The sequence below is a fragment of the Scyliorhinus torazame genome, chromosome 12, assembly GCF_047496885.1.
Source record: "Scyliorhinus torazame isolate Kashiwa2021f chromosome 12, sScyTor2.1, whole genome shotgun sequence".
Taxonomy (NCBI): domain Eukaryota; kingdom Metazoa; phylum Chordata; class Chondrichthyes; order Carcharhiniformes; family Scyliorhinidae; genus Scyliorhinus; species Scyliorhinus torazame.
This window is the reverse complement of record NC_092718.1, coordinates 36,482,567-36,501,405: the sequence shown is the minus strand read 5'-3', so window position 1 is coordinate 36,501,405 and position 18,839 is coordinate 36,482,567. Positions and strand designations below refer to the sequence as shown.

General features: G+C 47.6%; 1 protein-coding gene across 1 annotated transcript in view; it reads right to left on the bottom strand.

Moving 5' to 3' along the window:
- Positions 1-3,152: 3,152 nt before the first annotated feature.
- The window catches only part of LOC140387501 (NAD(P) transhydrogenase, mitochondrial-like), a 131,327-nt gene continuing 115,640 nt past the window's right edge, over positions 3,153-18,839 (bottom strand). Inside the window, exons 21-22 of the mRNA XM_072470676.1 lie at positions 16,423-16,538; positions 3,153-3,429 (exon numbers count right to left, since the gene is read on the bottom strand). Of these exons, the coding sequence (XP_072326777.1) occupies positions 3,283-3,429; positions 16,423-16,538 (263 nt within the window). The 3' untranslated portion in view covers positions 3,153-3,282. The remainder of the gene's footprint in view (positions 3,430-16,422; positions 16,539-18,839) is intronic.

Genomic DNA, 18,839 nt, shown 5'->3' with positions numbered 1-18,839 from the left:
AAGCAGTAATAGCCAAGTTTCTTCCTATTCTGCTCTGAATGAGGATTGCAATGCATTTTGATCGAATATGCTGTTTACAACTTCATGGTGGCACCATTGTATAGCTGCAAACTTTAAGTGCCAGTGCCTATTTACGACATTGGGCCACACGGCACATACATTCATTACTCATATCTGCGGTCCTACCATTGGGTCTTGCACTGGAACTTGATGTAATTCGAAAGCCATTTTATGCAACATCCTTTACAGCGGATCTGGGACCCCTGTGAAGAGGACAAGCAAAGTCTATACCTTCTTAAGCAGATTAAAGAATTACTGCTGAACCAGGAAATGAAATAGTTAGTTCATTGGCATATCATGTACAGAAAGCAAAAGGAGAAGAAATGCAAAAATTATTTTATAATCTGAAGAAATGAGAATTCACCTTGCCACAAGTTCAGTTTCAATGCCAGAGACATTGGTTGACGGTAATTGAGATTTATCACACTGTTGGAAAATCACTTAGACTGGAATGGGCAAAATCCAACATGTTCTGGTATGTTTACTGGGTATCCAGTGATTAAGTACATCAACTTCGCACTATTCCAAATGTTCAATGCTGATTCTCTGCAAGACCAGGTAATAGTGAAGCTCCTGGAGGTGGAGGGATCTTGGGACAGCAAATTCCTGATTTCCATATTTAACTATGCAGCAGAAATTGTTACAGAATTTTTAAATAAGTAACATTGATTGCTGATAGTCTTATTATTTTATTGCAAAATCCAGGCCATTATATTCTTCAACAGTGTCGTTATGTAAACCAAATGTATTGGTGAGTCATGGGAGTGAAGAGGTAATTATGAACAATGTCAACCATAGAGCATAGAATTTACAGTGCAGAAGGCCATTCGGCCCATCGAGTCTGCACCGGCTCTTGGAAAGAGCACCCTACCCAAGGTCCACACCTCCACCCTATCCCCATAACCCAGTAACCCCACCCAACCCTAAGGGCAATTTTGGAACACTAAGGGCAATTTCGCATGGCCAATCCACCTAACCTGCACATCTTTGGACTGTGGGAGGAAACCGGAGCACCCGGCGGAAACCCACGCGCACACGGGGAGAATGTGCAGTCTCCACACAGGCAGTGACCCAAGCCGGGAATCGAACCTGGGACCCTGGAGCTGTGAAGCAATTGTGCTATCCACAAGGCTACCGTGCTGCCCATCTGCTTGGCTTTGTAAGATTTTGGATGATGTTGTTAATTATTTGCTTTTTGATCTTTCCATTTAACCTTTAATAAAATGAAGCTTCTTTGAGTTTAAAATGTCTATCAATAAGATCTGTACTCAATAATTCATGAAGGCCTTGCCTTCTCAACCTTGGCCCTCACCGGAGTATGGTGACCCTCAGGTTAAATCACCACCAGTCAGCTCTCCCCCTCAAAGGGGAAAGCAGCCTATGGTCAGCTGGGACTACAGCGACTATACAGTTACTCAATAAATTCCCTTTGGTTCACATCTTCATGATAAATGACAACAGAAAAAAAAGTTTCAAGAGTTCCCTGTAATTGGCTGTTGTTCATTCACACAGAAAATACAATATAGAAGCACATGTTCGAAGTCTACTCAACACATCCATTTAATGTATTACTCATTCCACAAGCCAACTTTAAGTACAGTTCTCCACTTTTAGAAGTTTAGCCTCCTTACTGTGTCCTTGTTGTTCCAACCTGATAGGGCACAATGTCGTCACCCGTAGTGACCTAACAATCTCATGCTGCTCAAATAAGTACGGTTATAGCATTGCAACTCTCTTCTATGGGGCTGCATGGTAGCACAGTGGTTAGCACTGTGGCTTCACAGAACCAGGGTCCCAAGTTCAATTCCCCCACTGGGTCACTGTCTGTGCAGTCTGCATGTTCTCCCCATGTCTGCTTGGGTTTCCGCCAGGTGCTTCCGTTTCCTCCCACAGTCCAAAGACGTGCAGGTGAGGTTGATTGGCTATGCTAAATTGCCCTTAAATGTCCAAAAAAGGTTAGATGGAGTTATTGGGTTATGGGGAGAGGGTGGAAGTGAGGGCTTAAGTGGATCAGTGCAGACTCGAAGGGCCAAATGGCCTCCTTCTGCACTGTATGTTCTATGTTCCTATTGAAGCTCTCCATGCAAAATGATCACCAGTCTTTCTCCTTCAAAGACGGTGTAAATCACTGTGTATTTCATGCATTGCCCACTATTAAGTTAGATTTCCAGCACTTTCTTTTTGCATCTCTCAGTTTGTTTCCTTGCACGAAAACAGTATCAGTCATATTCATATTCAATTGGTAATATAAACCCTGCAGGAAGATTTTAAATAAATTATGGTAACCTGCTTTGTACATTAGATTTCGTAAAAATCTCAAAGGTGGTGAAACATTAGCCATGGTGTGTTTCAAAAGAGACCCCAGTGTGTTTCAACATTATGTTGAAAAGCAAAAACAATATTTAAGTAACAATAGGTTCAAGTGTTGGCAGATTTACCGACTGTGATTTTTAGAAAATATTGCACCATTTCTGCATCACCTATAGAAATGGCGGCTCTTCCCAGCTCACTGGCAGAAGGCCAGTCACTGTGTTGACGGTTTGATTGCTATCTTCCTCGTTTCTGAAATTCCTGATCTCCCCTCCCTCCTACCATCACCTTCATCCCCTGTTCCCTCAGCACTGCTTCCAATCCAAAAGCTGGTGTTGTGGATGCTACATGGATTACAGTGCCTTCTCTGTTATTTGGGAAAGTAGGCAAAATAAAATATTTTAAAGAATCATCCATCCGAAATAAAACGTTGTAAAATATTTAAAGATAATGAAAGCAAAATTAGGAACCTTTCTGCTGAGCCTTTGGCGAAACCAAGAACATTTTCCTTCCTGAATCCCCCTCATTTTAATTAGTTTCTCTAACTTTCAGCTGTATTATTGTTTCCAAATATAAACTGAAGCCGTTGACAAAAAAATTAAACTTAAAATACTGAAAAATGAAAAACCCGTGAGTAACAAACAGGAGTTTAGCAGCACACTCCCATTTGTGATGTCTTTCCTGATCTAACCTGGAATTAATTTATTGTAATTTGAAGTAAGTGCTATGGCTGGAACTTCCATGAAAACAATACCAGTAATAAAAGATAACATGAATGCAAGTAATATAGGAAAATATTTATTTTCAAATTTCCCCTGGATTATGTGTTCTGTTAGTTTCTGTAATCTTCAAAGCATGAAATTCTGGAACAGAATAGCAGGTTTCTTCATTATAACATTTCTGTGTCAATATTTATTTTTCCATCTCCCTAATCTTGCCCTGCAGAGCATCACATGTCTTCTTTGCATCACCAAGTAGCATTGAAGAGTTAGGTTTGTAGAAGATAGGATTGTCAACTGCAGCGTAGCCAACTCCGAGCGTTCGCTTCATCACAATAACCTGCAGAAGGAGAATTCCATATAAAGAGCTCTTCATAAAATTTCCACGCACAAATTTATATTCCATTGGAATTTCTTTGGTTAAGTTAAAATACTTATGGTAAAGATTTGAGTTTCAGCAACCTCACTTGTCATTTCGCATCAACTACTTATTTCTTAGCCCTCATTAAATATTTTCCTACTGTTGTACCCTAACACAAAGATGCACTGAGTGCTAAAAGTGACAAGTGCCACATTCCAGTTTATTACGAACATTTAAAATGAGACTTATAGTCCATTAAATGGCCTTTATAAATCATGTGACATTTTAGCTTCAGAGCTCCGGACAGCCCTGTTTGTCAAGCAAATACCTGATAAAATATGGACAATCACAACCATATGAGGAATTCACACATCTTTTGTTACAAGGATGGTGCTGACCTTACTGTTTCAGCATGGGTAAAAGAAACATCAAAGCTCAATGTGTATTAGAATGTGAATGTATTCCCATTGATCTTCCATTGTGTTTTGATGATATCCCATCCAGAGTGAATTTCAAAGTGTCAAACGACAATACGGAAGATCCAATCAATACACCTCATCCTTTTTTGGAAAAAGGACATTGAACTTGCATAGGTCACATGATGAGGAAGCCATTTTGTGGACTGCTTTTAAAATAATAGCATGACGTTGCTTAGGGTCAGAAATGCATCAAATATATGGAACCAGCTTCAGGTCAATAAGTAGCGAGGATAATAAATGGCCATATCTTTAAAAGTGAGAAAAGGGCTCTCCACAACCTGATCCAAGAACCAATACCCTGGAAAGTCAACTACAAGAGGCTTTGCAGCTTATTGAAAATCCTCTGCTTTGTAAGACATTCATTTCAACCAAAGTATCAACTCATCCAAGAAATTGCATGACTGCCACTAAAAAGACTGAGAATCATTAATTGTAATTGCATTTTCCCCCCTCGTTTGTATCTAATCTGTGCGGTGAGTGCTGATGTGGCCGAGTCGAGTGAGTCGGATGTCACAGAGCAATCTTTGATTGCATACATACCCAGGCAGGCAGGGAGGGAGGGTCTCTAGACAAGCCTATCGCTCTGCTCCCCAGCTTGCCGCTGGGTGCCCATCTCAGGACAGTTGAACTGCCCTCTAGTTGCATCAGGAAACTGGAAAATCTCAGACAGTCCCCATTACTTACCCCTTTACTGAGCTTAATTGTCTGTCTGCTTCATGGAAGTGGGCAGTCCTGCCAGTCCCAAAGCCATCTCTGCCACAATGGCCAACAAAGGAAACAGGGTTGTAAGTCTGTCAGGCCAGCTGGTCCCGATATTTTAAGGCCCTGGCCTCCTTCGTTACCAACCTGAGCAAGGTCCGATAATCCTACCCATAGTTTTATGTTGCAAACTGAAAATCCACACCATGCAGGAGATTCTCCTTTCAAGTTAGAGTTAAAGAATAATGGCTGGAGCGCTCTGGAGACAGCATCGTCTTTGGCTCTGCAATATCTGCCTGGGTGTACTCAGTGCTAATGCTGAATGTCAGAAATAGAGGTAAAAAATTACATTTCCACGTACTGATGTCTCTTACGTATATGTGTTTGACTCTATGCCACTGGATATTTTGTTGAAAACAATGAGCAAAGAAAATGTAGCAACAATTTCCAAGAATCCACCTCAACTGTCATAATGCTTCATCGCATAACTCGCTCTTTGGCCAAGAAATGTTATGCTTGGATTAAAAAAGCTAAATGTTCATTTTAAATGCCAGCCCACAATACCTACGTCTCCTCTACTTTATGAAGTGCAGCAACTAGAATCAAATCTTAGTTTGGTAAATGCATTTTTAAAATTGTTGTACAAGCAATACTTGTTGCGCTGAGCAACAGTAATGGAACAGACAAGGACGAAGACACCATTCAGACTGTTTGGAAGTCTGTTTCCACCCTGGGCAGGCCAGAGGATGTGCACTGCACCTGAGACTGTGAAGAACATATTTGATCTGTTCAACCAGGGCTGTCAAACCCCAGAACGAGAGCCTTTTGGATTTTCAAATTAAACTCGTCGGAGCTGGCCAGGTCCTTTTATTCTCTTGCCAAACCATACGTGGGCATCATGCCACTAAGATGGGGAAAACACACTCTCTCGAAAATGCCGACTTTGGCATTATCCCTATTTCTCTCATTGTGCAGGAGAGTGAAGCAAGACCTTCAAGATGAAGAGGTTTCAGACCTGTCCCATAAAGAAGCTGGGAGTAAATTAGAATTAGTTGGTTGGGGGAGGGGGGTGGGGGGGGGGAATGGTGAGAGATTAATTAGTTGGTTGGGGGGGGGGGGGGGGGGAAGGGTGAGAGATTTCTGGGAGCATACAACCATTCATAAAAGCACCTTAAACACATTTCTGATGTCTCAAACCACTTCGCAGCTACTTTTCACAAGTGTAGACCCGCCATTGTAGGAAATGTGGGCAGCAGATTCACGCACAGCAAGATCCCACAAACAGCAATGTAATAAAGGCCAGAAAATCTGTTTTTGTGATGTTGATTGAAGGATAGATATTGGCCAGGTCCCTGGGGGTCATTCCCCAATTTTTTTTCAAAACAGTAGCATGGGATCTTTTACACCCACCGAGGAGGAAAGAGGGTACTTTGGATTAACTCGGGATTGTCCAAGGTAGGGTGGGCCGATATGGCGGCTCCCAAGCCAGTTTCAAAATTCCTGTCAAATAGGGGGGTTTCAATGGAAGAATCTGTATCGAACTTCTCCTCCAATCACGGGCCATTTCTCTCCCATTTTTGCTGAGCTCATCAGCAATAAATGAAGGAGAGAAACAATCTTTGATTGGAGGAGCAGCAAACACCGGCATTGTTGAGTGTGCGGGGTTTGCTGGGCCGAGGAAAATGAAGGTCTAGGGGAGCAGGAGCCGGGGAAAGACTGGGCACAGAGCGTGCGCAGTTTTGGTGGCAGAGGAAAAGATGAGGTCCATTCGGGACCTGGGAGGACATGGGAGGAGGCAGTGCAGTGGTGACTGAGAGAGTGCGCGAGAGAGCGTGCGAGTGTGCATGCACGAATGCGTGCAAGAGAGAGAATGTGCGAGAGAGAGCACGTGCGAGAGAGAGAGAGATGCCTGCGAGAGGAAGCAGATGCGAGAGAGAGAGAAAGAAAGAGAGAGAAAGAGAGAGAAAGAGAGAGAAAGAGAGAGAAAGAGAGAGAAAGAGAGAGAAAGAGAGAGAGGGGCAGGTAAGAGAGAGAGGGGGCAGATGCTAGGGGTGGGCAGGTGTGATGGAGGGAGTGTGCGGGACAGGGCGTATACAAGAGAGAGAAGGTGCACGCAAGAGAAAGAGTGCATGTAGAAAGAGGAGGGCGTGTACGAGAGAGTGGGAATGACTGAGTGATTGTATGCACGGATAATGAGAGAGTGACTGAAGTTTGCATGGGGCTGAATACGTGAGAGTGACTGTGTTGCAGGGGTGACTGCAATAGACCAAGGGCCCAATTGGTCTGCTTTGTCGTATCTGACTCATAGAACATAACAGCGCAGTACAGGCCCTTCGGCCGCGATGTTGCGCCAACCTGTGAAACCACTCTAAAGCCCATCTACACTATTCCCTTATCGTCCATATGTCTTTCCAGTGACCATTTGAATACCCTTAGTGTTGGCGAGACCACTACTGTTGCAGGCAGGGCATTCCACACACTTACTCCTCTCTGAGTAAAGAACCGACCTCTGACATCTGTCTTATATCTATCTCCCCTCAATTTAAAGCTATGTCCCTTCGTGCTAGACATCACCATCCGAGGAAAAAGGCCCTCACTGTCCACCCTATGCGATCCTCTGATCATCTTGTATGCCTCAATTAAGTCACCTCTTAACCTTCTTCTCTCTAACGAAAACAGCCTCAAGTCCCTCAGCCTTTCCTCATAAGATCTTCCCTCCATACCAGGCAACATTCTGGTAAATCTCCTCTGCACCCTTTCCAATGCTTCCACATCGTTCCTATAATGCGGCGACCAGAATTGCACGCAATACTCCAAATGTGGCCGCACCAGAGTTTTGTACAGCTGCAACATGACCTCATGGCTCCGAAATTCAATCCCTCTACCAATAAAAGCTAACACACCATACGCCTTCTTAACAACCCTCTCAACCCGAGTGGCAACTTTCAGGGATCTATGTACATGGACACCGAGTCTCTCTGCTCATCCACACTGCCAAGAATCTTACCATTAGCCCAGTACTCGGTATTCCTGTTATTCCTTCCAAAATGAATCACCTCACACTTTTCTGCATTAAACTCCATTTGCCACCTCCCAGCCCAGCGCTGCAGCTTATCTATGTCCCTCTGTAACTTGTAACATCCTTCCGCACTGTCCACAACTCCACCGACTTTAGTGTCATCTGCAAATTTACTCACCCATCCTTCTACGCCCTCCTCCAGGTCATTTATAAAAATGACAAACAGCAGTGGCCCCAAAACCGATCCTTGTGGTACACCACTAGTAACTGGACTCCAGTCTGAACATTTCCCATCAACCACCACCCTTTGTCTTCTTCCAGCTAGCCAATTTTTGATCCAAACTGCTAAATCTCCCTGAATCCCATGCTTCCGTATTTTCTGCAGTAGCCTACCGTGGGGAACCTTATCAAACGCTTTACTGAAATCCATATACACCACATCAAATGCTTTACCCTCATCCACCTGTTTGGTCACCTTCTCAAAGAACTCAATAAGGTTTGTGAGGCACGACCTACCCTTCACAAAACCGTGTTGACTATGTCTAATCAAATTATTCCTTTCCAGATGATTATACATCCTATCTCTTATAAACCTTTCCACGATTTTGCCCACAACAGAAGTAAGGCACTTCCTGTTGCGGCGATGCGGAGCAAAGCCCCACATTTCGGCAGCTCCCGCTAGAACGGACTTTTGGGCTCTCCGGAGGAGCCCCAACGGAACATTTTTGATCGAATCCCGTGTGGGAAGGTGAAGTAAGGTCTCCCTTCCATCGTGTATGGAGGGGACTAGAAGTGGAGGGACAAAAAAAGAAACTTTGGAGCAGCGGCAGAAACGAGGGGGAGAAAACAAGATGGCGGAGGGCGGAGATCGAGCAGCATGGGGGCCGGACCAGCAGGAGTTTCTCAGGCGCTGCGTGGAGGAGCTTAAAAAGGAGGTGCTGACGCCAATGCGGTTGGCGATCGAGGGGCTGAAGGAGACGCAGAAGGCCCAGGCGGTAGAGCTCCGAGATGTGAAGGAAAAAACTAATGAGAACGAGGTCGAGATCTTGGGTCTGGCGGTGAAGATGGAGGCGCACGAGGCGCTGCACAAGAGGTGGGCCGAGAGATTAGAAGCCCTGGAGAACAGGTCGCGGAGGAAGAACCTCCAGATTCTGGGTCTCCCCGAAGGAGTGGCGGGGGCTGATGCTGGGGCTTATGTGAGCATGATGCTCCATTCGCTGATGGGTGCGGAGGCCTCTCCGAGCCCCCTGGAGCTAGAAGGGGCTCACCGGGTCCTGGCGAGGAGACCCAAGGCAGGTGAGCCGCCAAGGGCGATAGTGGCGAGGTTCCATCGTTTCGCGGACAGAGAGAGTGTCCTGAGATGGGCCAAGAAGGAGCGGAGCAGTAGATGGGAGAATGCGGTGATCCGAGTTTATCAGGACTGGAGCGCGGAGGTGGCAAAAAGGAGAGCTGGCTTCAATCGGGCCAAGGCGGTGCTGCATAAAAAAAGGGTGAGGTTCGGAACGCTGCAGCCAGCGCGACTGTGGGTCACGTACCAGGACCAACACCACTATTTCGAAACGTGAGAAGAGGCTTGGGCCTTTATCCAAACGGAAAAATTGGACTCGAACTGAGGTGCTGTGGTAGTGGGGGAGATGTTGACTGTATACAGGGTTGTAAATATGGGTAAAGAATGTTTCACGGGTGGGACGATGGATGGGGATGGGGGAAAGAGTTTTTAATGGGGGGACAGTGAGGAATATGGGCGTCGTTGCTGGAGGGAGGTGAGACCCGGGGATGGGGGAATTAGGATAAGGCTGCAACAGGAGTTGCGCCACAGGGGGCGGGGCTAGCTTAGGAAAGCGCGGGGGGGGGGGGGGGGGTCAACGGGAAGGCGGGGGGCCGGGGTCAGCAGGAGTCAGCTGACATACGGAGGTATTATGGTGGGAGCAAAAGAGCTAGATTTGGATCTAGCGGGGGGGGGGGGGGGGGGAGGCAATAGGGTTGGGGAGGGGGAACTGAAAATGGAAGAGGTGGTCGGGGCGGGGGTTTCCCGCCTGGGGGACTGGAGGGTGCGGGAGACGTGGGCACGGCACTGGCCTAAAATAGGAGATGGCCGATTAAGAGGGCCCGAGTGTTCGCGCACTTAAAAGGGACTGAAGGCAGGCGTGGTCATGGTTCAGGAGACACATCTGAAGGTGGCAGATCAGGTCAGGTTAAGAAAGGGATGGGTAGGACAGGTGTTCCATTCGGGGCTGGATGCGAAAAATAGAGGGGTGGCAATACTGCTGGGGAAGCGGGTGTCGTTTGAGGCCAAGAACATAGTGGTGGACAACGGGGGCCGATACGTGATGGTGAGTGGTAGGTTGCAGGGGACGGGGGTGGTATTGGTAAATGAAAACACCCCGAACTGGGACGATGCTGGATTCATGAAACGTATGCTGGGGCGCATCCCGGACTTGGAGGTAGGAAGTTTGATAATGGTGGGGGGGGACGGGGACACTTCAACACGGTGTTGGACCCAGCGCTGGACCGCTCCAGATCCAGGACCGGAAAGAGGCCGGCGGCGGCCAAGGTGCTCAGGGGGTTTATGGACCAGATGGGGGGAGTAGACCCATGGAGATTTGCCAGGCCTTTGGCCAGGGAATTTTCTTTTTTCTCCCATGTACATAAGGCCTACTCCCGGATAGATTTTTTTGTTCTGGGCAGGGCATTGATCCCGAAAGTGGAGGGAACGGAGTATTCGGCCATAGCCGTCTCGGACCACGCCCCGCACTGGGTGAAATTAGAGCTGGGGGAGGAGAGGGACCAGCGCCCGCTGTGGCAGTTGGATGTGGGACTGTTGGCTGACGAGGAAGTGTGTGGGAGGGTGCGGGGGTGCATTGAAAGGTATTTGGAGGCCAACGACAACAGGGAGGTGCAGGTGGGAGTAGTATGGGAGGCGCTGAAGGTGGTGGTCAGGGGAGAGTTAATCTCCATCAGGGCTCATAGGGAGAAGAGAGAGGGCAGGGAAAGGAAGAGGTTAGTGGGGGAGATTTTAAGAATGGACAGGAGATATGCAGAGGCCCCTGATGAGGGACCACTCAGGGAGAGGCGAAGTCTCCAGATGGAGTTCGACCTGTTGACCACAGGGAAGGCAGAGACACAGTGGAGAAAGGCACAGGGGGCGATGTATGAATATCGGGAGAAGGCGACCCGGATGCTGGCACATCAGCTCCGTAAGAGGATGGCAGAGAAGGAAATAGGTGGAGTCAAGGATGGAAGGGGAACTACAGTGCGGAGTGCGGTGAAAGTGAATGAGGCATTCAAGGCCTTCTACGAGGAGCTGTAAAGGTCCCAGCCCCCGGGGGAAAAGAGGGGATGCGACGATTCTTGGACCAATTGAGGTTACCGAAGGTGGAGGAGCAGGAGGTGGCTGGTTTGGGGGCGCCAATTGGGGTAGAGGAGCTGGTTACAGGACTGGAGAGCATGCAGGCAGGGAAGGCCCCGGGACCGGATGGGTTCCTGGTGGAGTTCGATTGAAAGTATGTAGACCTGTTAGCCCCGTTGCTGGTAAGGACTTTCAATGAGGCAAGGGAGGGGGGGACCCTGCCCCCGACAATGTCGGAGGCGACGATCTCTTTGATCCTGAAGCAGGATAAGGACTCACTGCAATGTGGGTCGTATAGGCCAATCTCGCTCCTCAACGTAAATGCCAAGTTGCTGGCAAAAGTGTCAGCTATGACGATCGAGGACTGTGTCCCAGGGGTGATTCACAAGGACCAGACGGGGTTTGTAAAGGGCAGGCAGCTAAATACCAATGTGCGGAGGCTGCTGAATGTGATTATGATGCCATCGGTGGAGGAGAGGCGGAGATAGTGACAGCTATGGACGCGGAGAAGACCTTTGATCGAGTAGAGTGGGAGTATCTCTGGGATGTGTTGACGAGGTTTGGGTTCGGGGGAGGGTTTATTAGTTGGGTTAAGCTCCTGTATAAAGCCCCGGTGGCGAGTGTGGTCATGAACGGGCGGAGGTCGGAGTATTTCCAGCTGTACCGAGGGACGAGGCAGGGGTGCCCCCTGTCCCCCCTGTTTGCATTAGCAATTGAACCTTTGGCCATGGCGTTAAGGGAGTCGGGGAAATGGAGGAGGGGTGGTCCGAGGGGGAGAGGAGCATCGAGTGTCGCTGTACGTAGACGACCTGTTGCTGTATGTGGCGGATCCAGTGGAGGGGATGGTTGAGGTCATGCAGATCCTAAGGGAGTTTGGAGACTTCTCGGGCTATAAGCTCAATGTGGGAAAGAGTGAGCTCTTTGTGGTGCATCCGGGAGATCAGGGAAGAGGGATAGACGACCTACCGTTGAGGAGGGCGGAAAGGAGCTTTCGATACTTGGGGATCCAGGTAGCTAGGAGCTGGGGGGCACTGCACAAACTTAATTTGACGCGGCTGGTGGAACAGATGGAGGAGGACTTTAAAAGGTGGGACATGTTGCCACTCTCGCTAGCGGGTAGGGTACAGTTGATCAAAATGGTGGTCCTCCCGAGGTTTCTTTTTGTATTCCAATGCCTCCCAATTGTGATTACCAAGGCCTTCTTTAAGAGGCTAAGCAGGAGCATTATGGGATTTGTGTGGGCGAGCAAGACCCCGAGGGTAAGGAGGGGGTTCCTGGAGCATAGCAGAGATGGAGGAGGGCTGGCGTTGCCGAATCTGGGTGGCTACTACTGGGCAGCCAATGTGGCGATGATCCGTAAGTGGGTGATGGAGGGAGAGGCGGCATGGAAGAGATTGGAGATGGCGTCCTGCAAAGGAACGACCCTGGGGGCGCTGGTGACGGCACCGCTGCCGCTCTCGCTGACAAGGTACACCACGAGTCCGGTGGTGGTGGCAACGCTAAAGATCTGGGGGCAGTGGAGACGACACAGGGGTGCGATGGGAGCCTCGGTGTGGTCCCCGATCAGCGATAACCATCGGTTTGTCCCTCATGAAGATCTCATTGAATGGCGGAGCAGGCTCGAGGGGCCAGATGGCCTACTCCTGCTCCTAGTTCTTATGTCCCAGGAAGGATGGACGGGGGGTTTCAGAGCTGGCATCGGGCAGGGATTAGAAGAATGGGGTACCTGTTCATCGATGGGACGTTTGCGAGATTAGGGACGCTGGAGGAGAAACTTGGACTATCCCCGGGAAATGCCTTCAGGTACATGCAAGTGAGGGCGTTTGTGAGGTGGCAGGTGAGGGAATTCCCGCTGCTCCCGGCACAGGGGATTCAAGACAGGGCGATTTCGGGCGTATGGGTCGGAGAGGGCAAGGTGTCGGCGATATACCAGGAGATGAAAGAGGGGGAGGCTTTGGTAGAGGAGCTGAAGGGTAAATGGGAAGAGGAGCTGGGGGAGGACATTGAGGAGGGTCTATGGGCTGATGCCCTAAGTAGGGTTAATTCCTCTTCCTCGTGTGCCAGGCTTAGCCTGATACAATTTAAGGTTGTTCACAGAGCGCATATGACGGGGGCGAGGCTGAGTAGATTCCTTGGGGTGGAGGACAGATGTGGGAGGTGCTCAGGAAGCCCGGCGAACCATGTCCATATGTTCTGGTCATGCCCGGCACTGTATGGGTTCTGGAGGGGAGTTGCAAGAACAGTATCTAAGGTGGTGAAAGTCCAGGTCAAGCCAAGTTGGGGGCTAGCACTATTTGGAGTAGCGGACGAGCCGAGAGTGCAGGAGGCGAAAGAGGCCGGTATTCTGGCCTTTGCGTCCCTGGTAGCCCGGCGATGGATCTTGTTAGTATGGAAGGATGCGAAGCCCCCCAGTGTGGAAGCCTGGATAAATGATATGGCAGGGTTTCTCAAGTTGGAAAGGATAAAGTTTGCCTTGAGAGGGTCTGTGCAGGGGTTCTCCAGGCGGTGGCAACCGTTCCTAGACCATCTCGCGGAGCGTTAGATGGAGTTCGGTCGACAGCAGCAGCAACGCGGGTGGGGGGGGGGATATCTCTTTCTGGGGGGGGGGGGGGGGGGGGGGGGTATCTGAGCAAGAAAATACATAAATGATCCGGAAAACAGATGTGTACGGGTGGAATCCAATGTACAAAGTTCTGTATCATATTGATTTGCCATGTTTACGTCTTGCTATGCGTGTTTTTTCTTCTTTTTGTTACCGGGGGGGGCGGGTTTGTTTATATGGTTGAAAATTCTGTTAAAAAACTCTTAATAAACATATTAAAAAAAAAAAACAGATGGCTCACTGGTCTATAGTTACCGGGGTTGTCTCTACTCCCCTTCTTGAACAAGGGGACAACATTTGCTATCCTCCAGTCTTCTGGCACTATTCCTGTTGACAAAGATGACTTAAAGATCAAAGCCAAAGGCTCAGCAATCTCCTCCCTAGCTTCCCAGAGAATCCTAGGATAAATCCCATCCGGCCCAGGGGACTTATCTATTTTCATCCTTTCCAAAATTGTTAACACCTTCTCCTTATGAACCACAAGCGCTTCTAGTCTAGCAGCCTGAATCTCAGTATTCTCCTCGACAACATTGTCTTTTTTCTGTGTGAATACTGACGAAAAATATTCATTTAGCACCTCTCCTATCTCCTCGGACTCCAAGCACAACTTCCCACTACTGTCCTAGACTGGCCCTACTCTTACCCTAGTCATTCTTTTATTCCTGACATATCTATAGAAAGCTTTAGGGTTATCCTTGATCCTACCTGCCAAAGACTTCTAATGTCCCTCCTGGCTCTTCTTAGCTCTCTCTTTAGGTCCTTCCTAGCTAACTTGTAACTCGCGAGCGTCCTTACTGAACCTTCATGTCTCCTCTTTACATAAGCCTCCTTCTTCCTCTTGACAAGTGTTTCGACTGCCTTAGTAAACCACGGTTCCCTTGCTCGACCACTTCCTCCCTGCCTGACAGGTACATACTTATCAAGGACACGCAGTAGATGCTCCTTGAACAAGCTCCACATTTCCATTGTGCCCATCTCCTGCAGTTTTCCTCCCCATCCGATGCATCCTAAGTCTTGCCTCATCGCATCATAATTGCCTTTCCCCCAGATATAACTCTTGCCCTGCGGTATATACCTATCTCTTTCCATCATTAAAGTAAACGTAATCGAATTGTGGTCACTATCACCAAAGTGCTCACCTACCTCCAAATCTAACACCTGTCCTGGTTCATTACCCAGTACCAAATTCAATACGACCTCGCCTCTCGTTGGCCTATCTACATACTGTGTCAGGAAACCTTCCTGCACACATTGGACAAAAACGGCCCCATCTAAAGTACTCAAACTATAGCGTTTCCAGTCAATATTTGGAAAGTTAAAGTCCCCCATAACAACTACCCTGTTGCTTTCGCTCCTATCCAGAATCATCTTTGCAATCCTTTCCTATACATCTCTGGAACTTTTCGGAGGCCTATAGAAAACCCCTAACAGGGTGACCTCTCCTTTCCTGTTTCTAACCTCAGCCCATACTACCTCAGTAGACGAGTCCTCATCAAACGTCCTTTCTGCCACCGTAATACTGTCCTTGACTAACAATGCCACCCCTCCCCCTCTTTTACCACCTTCCCTGAGCTTACTGAAATATCTAAACCCCGGCACCTGCAACAACCATTCCTGTCCCTGCTGTATCCATGTCTCCGAAATGGCCACAACATCGAAGTTCCAGGTATCAACCCATGCCGCAAGTTCACCCACCTTATTCCGGATGCTCCTGGCATTGAAGAAGACACACTTTAAACCACCTTCCTGCCTGCCGGTACACTCCTGCAACTTTGAAACCTTACTCATGACCTCACTACTCTCAACCTCCTGGAGATACAATTCAGGTTCCCAATCCCCTGAACTAGTTTAAACCCTCCCGAAGAGCTTTAGCAAATTCTCATCCTTGCTTTCAAATTCCTCCACGGCCTCACTTCCTTACCTCTGTAATCTCCTCCGGATCCTCAGATATCTGCACTCTAATTCCGGTCTCATCACACATTTTAGTTGAGCCACCACTGGGAGCTTTGCCTAACCTCTGGAATCCACCCCTCCCCAACGTAAAAGAGGAAAGTGGGCAAAGGCGGAAAGGTTTAATATGCTGCTTAAAACCTACCTCTTTGACCAAGCTTTTGGTCATCTGCCCTGAGGTCTTCTCATGTGATTCTGCATCGAGTGTTGTATAACCACCCTTCTGTAAACTGCTTTGAAATGTTAAAGCCATGTAAATGAAAGCTGTTTCGTAAAAGCACAAAAGTAAAGAGTTGGAAATGAACAGAAGGTTTAGGCTTCCTCTTGGAAGCCTGTCTGATGGGACTTGTTTCAGAATCCCAGAACACGGAATGATGTGCTTAAGACCAAAAGGACATCATTTAGGAAAACCAGCTTGGCCTGTATCCAGTGGAAAATGTTTGATCTACCGCTGATGATCAAATTGAGATTCTGGATTCTTTGGCGTGTTGGGGAGAACAAAAGTGCTGCAAACACAATTTGCACAAAATACCCAAGAACCAACCTTAGCCTTTCTATAGTTGACTGCTAATGAACACATTTATCATTTGCCAAGAAATATTGTGCTTGGATCAAGATTATAGTTGGCCCAGGATTCCAAATGTTGCATTAAACCAAAAGAACACTTGAAAAATAAATACAAGACACATAATCATAGGTCTTTCTAATTAGTTAGCCCGAGCCAACCGAGAACCAGAGTAAATTATAATAAGTGTGACTGTTCACAAAGCAAGCTACTTTGCACGAAATAACGGACACCTACAGTGATTCCATCTCAGTCCTGCTTCAACCACCATTGTATTCGGCAAGGTACCATTTTTGTACTTGTGCTCACCTGCTTGGCTTTCCAAACCTCTAGAACAGGCATGCCAGCAATTATGGAATTAGGGTCTTCCTGCGCTGCTGAATTTACAGTGTCATTGGCACCAATAACCAGAACCAAATCAGTTTCTAAAGGACACAAAAACAACAGATTGACGTCATTCTATTATCATTGAAGACAACGTTTCAAAATAAAATGTAAATATTATACGGAAATGTTTTATTAATTTTGAATCTTCCGCCCATTTGCTTTTAGAGGAGTCCAGAACATTCTCATCAAGGATTATTTGCTCCTGCCACTAATAAATATTACAGCAAGAGGTTGCAGACTCTCAATCTGACCCTGAATTAAGCATATTGAATGCATCTCATTTGGACTTAGCATTTTTAAAGCTGGAAATGTTAATTTACCTCCTGATCCACATACAGATAGGATCTGGACATCATAGCAGGACAACATATCCATAGAATCCCTACAGGTGCAGAAGGAGACATTTAATCCATCGAGTCTACACCGACCCCCTGAAAGAAGGTCCTACTTAGGCCCACTCACCCACCCTATCCCTGTAACCCCATCTAACCGTTGGACATGAAGAGACCATTTAGAATGGCCAATCGACCTAACCTTCACATCTTTGGGCTGTGAGAGGAAACCGGAGGAAACCCACGCAGACACGGGAAGAATATACAAACTCCACACAGACAGTGACCCAAGGTTTGAATTGAACTCCGGTCCCTGGTGCTGTGACGCAGCAGTGCTAACCACGGTGCCACCCATTCAATGACACTACATGCAAAACCGCGTATCAGGGAAGGCAAAAGTTTCCCCTTGTGATCAAGGCAACATTTGACCAAGTATAGGATCAAGGTGGGGGTCCAAGGGAAAACAATCCGGTAACTAATCAGACCTGCTGCAAAGAAATATGTCTCATCCTGTTTGCCTAACTGCAGCACTGGCTAAGCAGAAATCTCTTCCAACTACATATTGGGGAAGACCAAAGCCACAGCTTTTGGTTGGGCCCTGCTACAAAGATCGTCCCTTACCCACCAGTTGCATCCCCTTGCCTTGGTCACTATCTGAGGTTGAGCCTGGTTGCTCGCAACCCTGACTTCCAATCTGACCCTCAGCTGGGGTTTTCCACCATGTATCTTCTCCGTAACCAAGACCGTGTACCTTCCTCTCTAATATTGGCCATCTCTGCCTCGGCTCGTGTACTGCTATACCCTTGCTTTTATTAATTCTAGAATTGATTATCCCGATGGGCAAACTCTCATCTTCCAATCACTAAACCTTAGCTCAGTAAAGCTCCTGCTGTCCCATACTCAACTTGTATTTGCTATGTTTATCTTTCCCAAAGTCCAAATATGTGCAGGTTAGGTGGATTGGCATATTAAAATTGCCCCTTAGTGTCCAGAGATGTGCATGTTAGGTGGGGTTGCAGGGATAAGGTTGGTGAGTGGGCCTAGGTGGGGTGCTCTTTCAGAGGGTCACTGCAGACTCGATGGGCCAAATGGCCTCCTTCTGTACTGTAGGGATTCTAGGATTTCCTCACAGGTCTATGAGGTACTTTTCCTGCCATGCACAGGTGCATCACTCTCCAATTGAAAGAACAGAGAGGTAATGAATTCCTAGGCTCTTTGCCAGATCTGCTATGAACTTAGCTGCTAGATGTGCCTGGGAATGACAATGTAACTTCCTGTCTGATCTTTCCTTCCACTCCCCACTCTTTCTTACGGGGAACAATTCACCTCCACTCATAGATTATCATAGAATTTACAGTGCAGAAGGAGGCCATTCGGCCCATCGAGTCTGCACCTGCTCTTGGAAAGAGCACCCCACCCAAGGTCAACACCTCCACCCTATCCCCATACCCCAGTAACCCCACCCAACACTAAGGGCAATTTTGGACACTAAGGGCAATTTATCATGGCCAATCCACCTAACCTGCACATCTTTGGACTGTGGGAGGAAACCGGAGCACCCGGAGGAAACCCACGCACACACGGGGAGGATGTGCAGACTCCGCACAGACAGTGACCCAGCGGGGAATCGAACCTGGGACCCTGGAGCTGTGAAGCAATTGTGCTATCCACAATGCTACCGTGCTGCCCTAAATCTCTCCGGATATCCTTAGATGACACGGGTAACTAACTGTGTGGCAGTAAATCAAGAGGGAAGTGTAAGTACTGCCAGTTCGTGGCACGGCATGTCAGTTGCTATCAATATTGTCTGATCAGCTTTTCTGCATTCAATACATGAGAGGCAAACAATAACGCCAATAAATGCCGAACATATGTTTCTCCTTAAAACAGCAAACGCACGAGATTTCATCATTTTTCACTGTCTGCTGCCATATGAAGAAATAAATCCTCGCTCTTACTTCCAAGCTAACATTATTTGCTACCTCCATGCATGTATTCATTACTAGC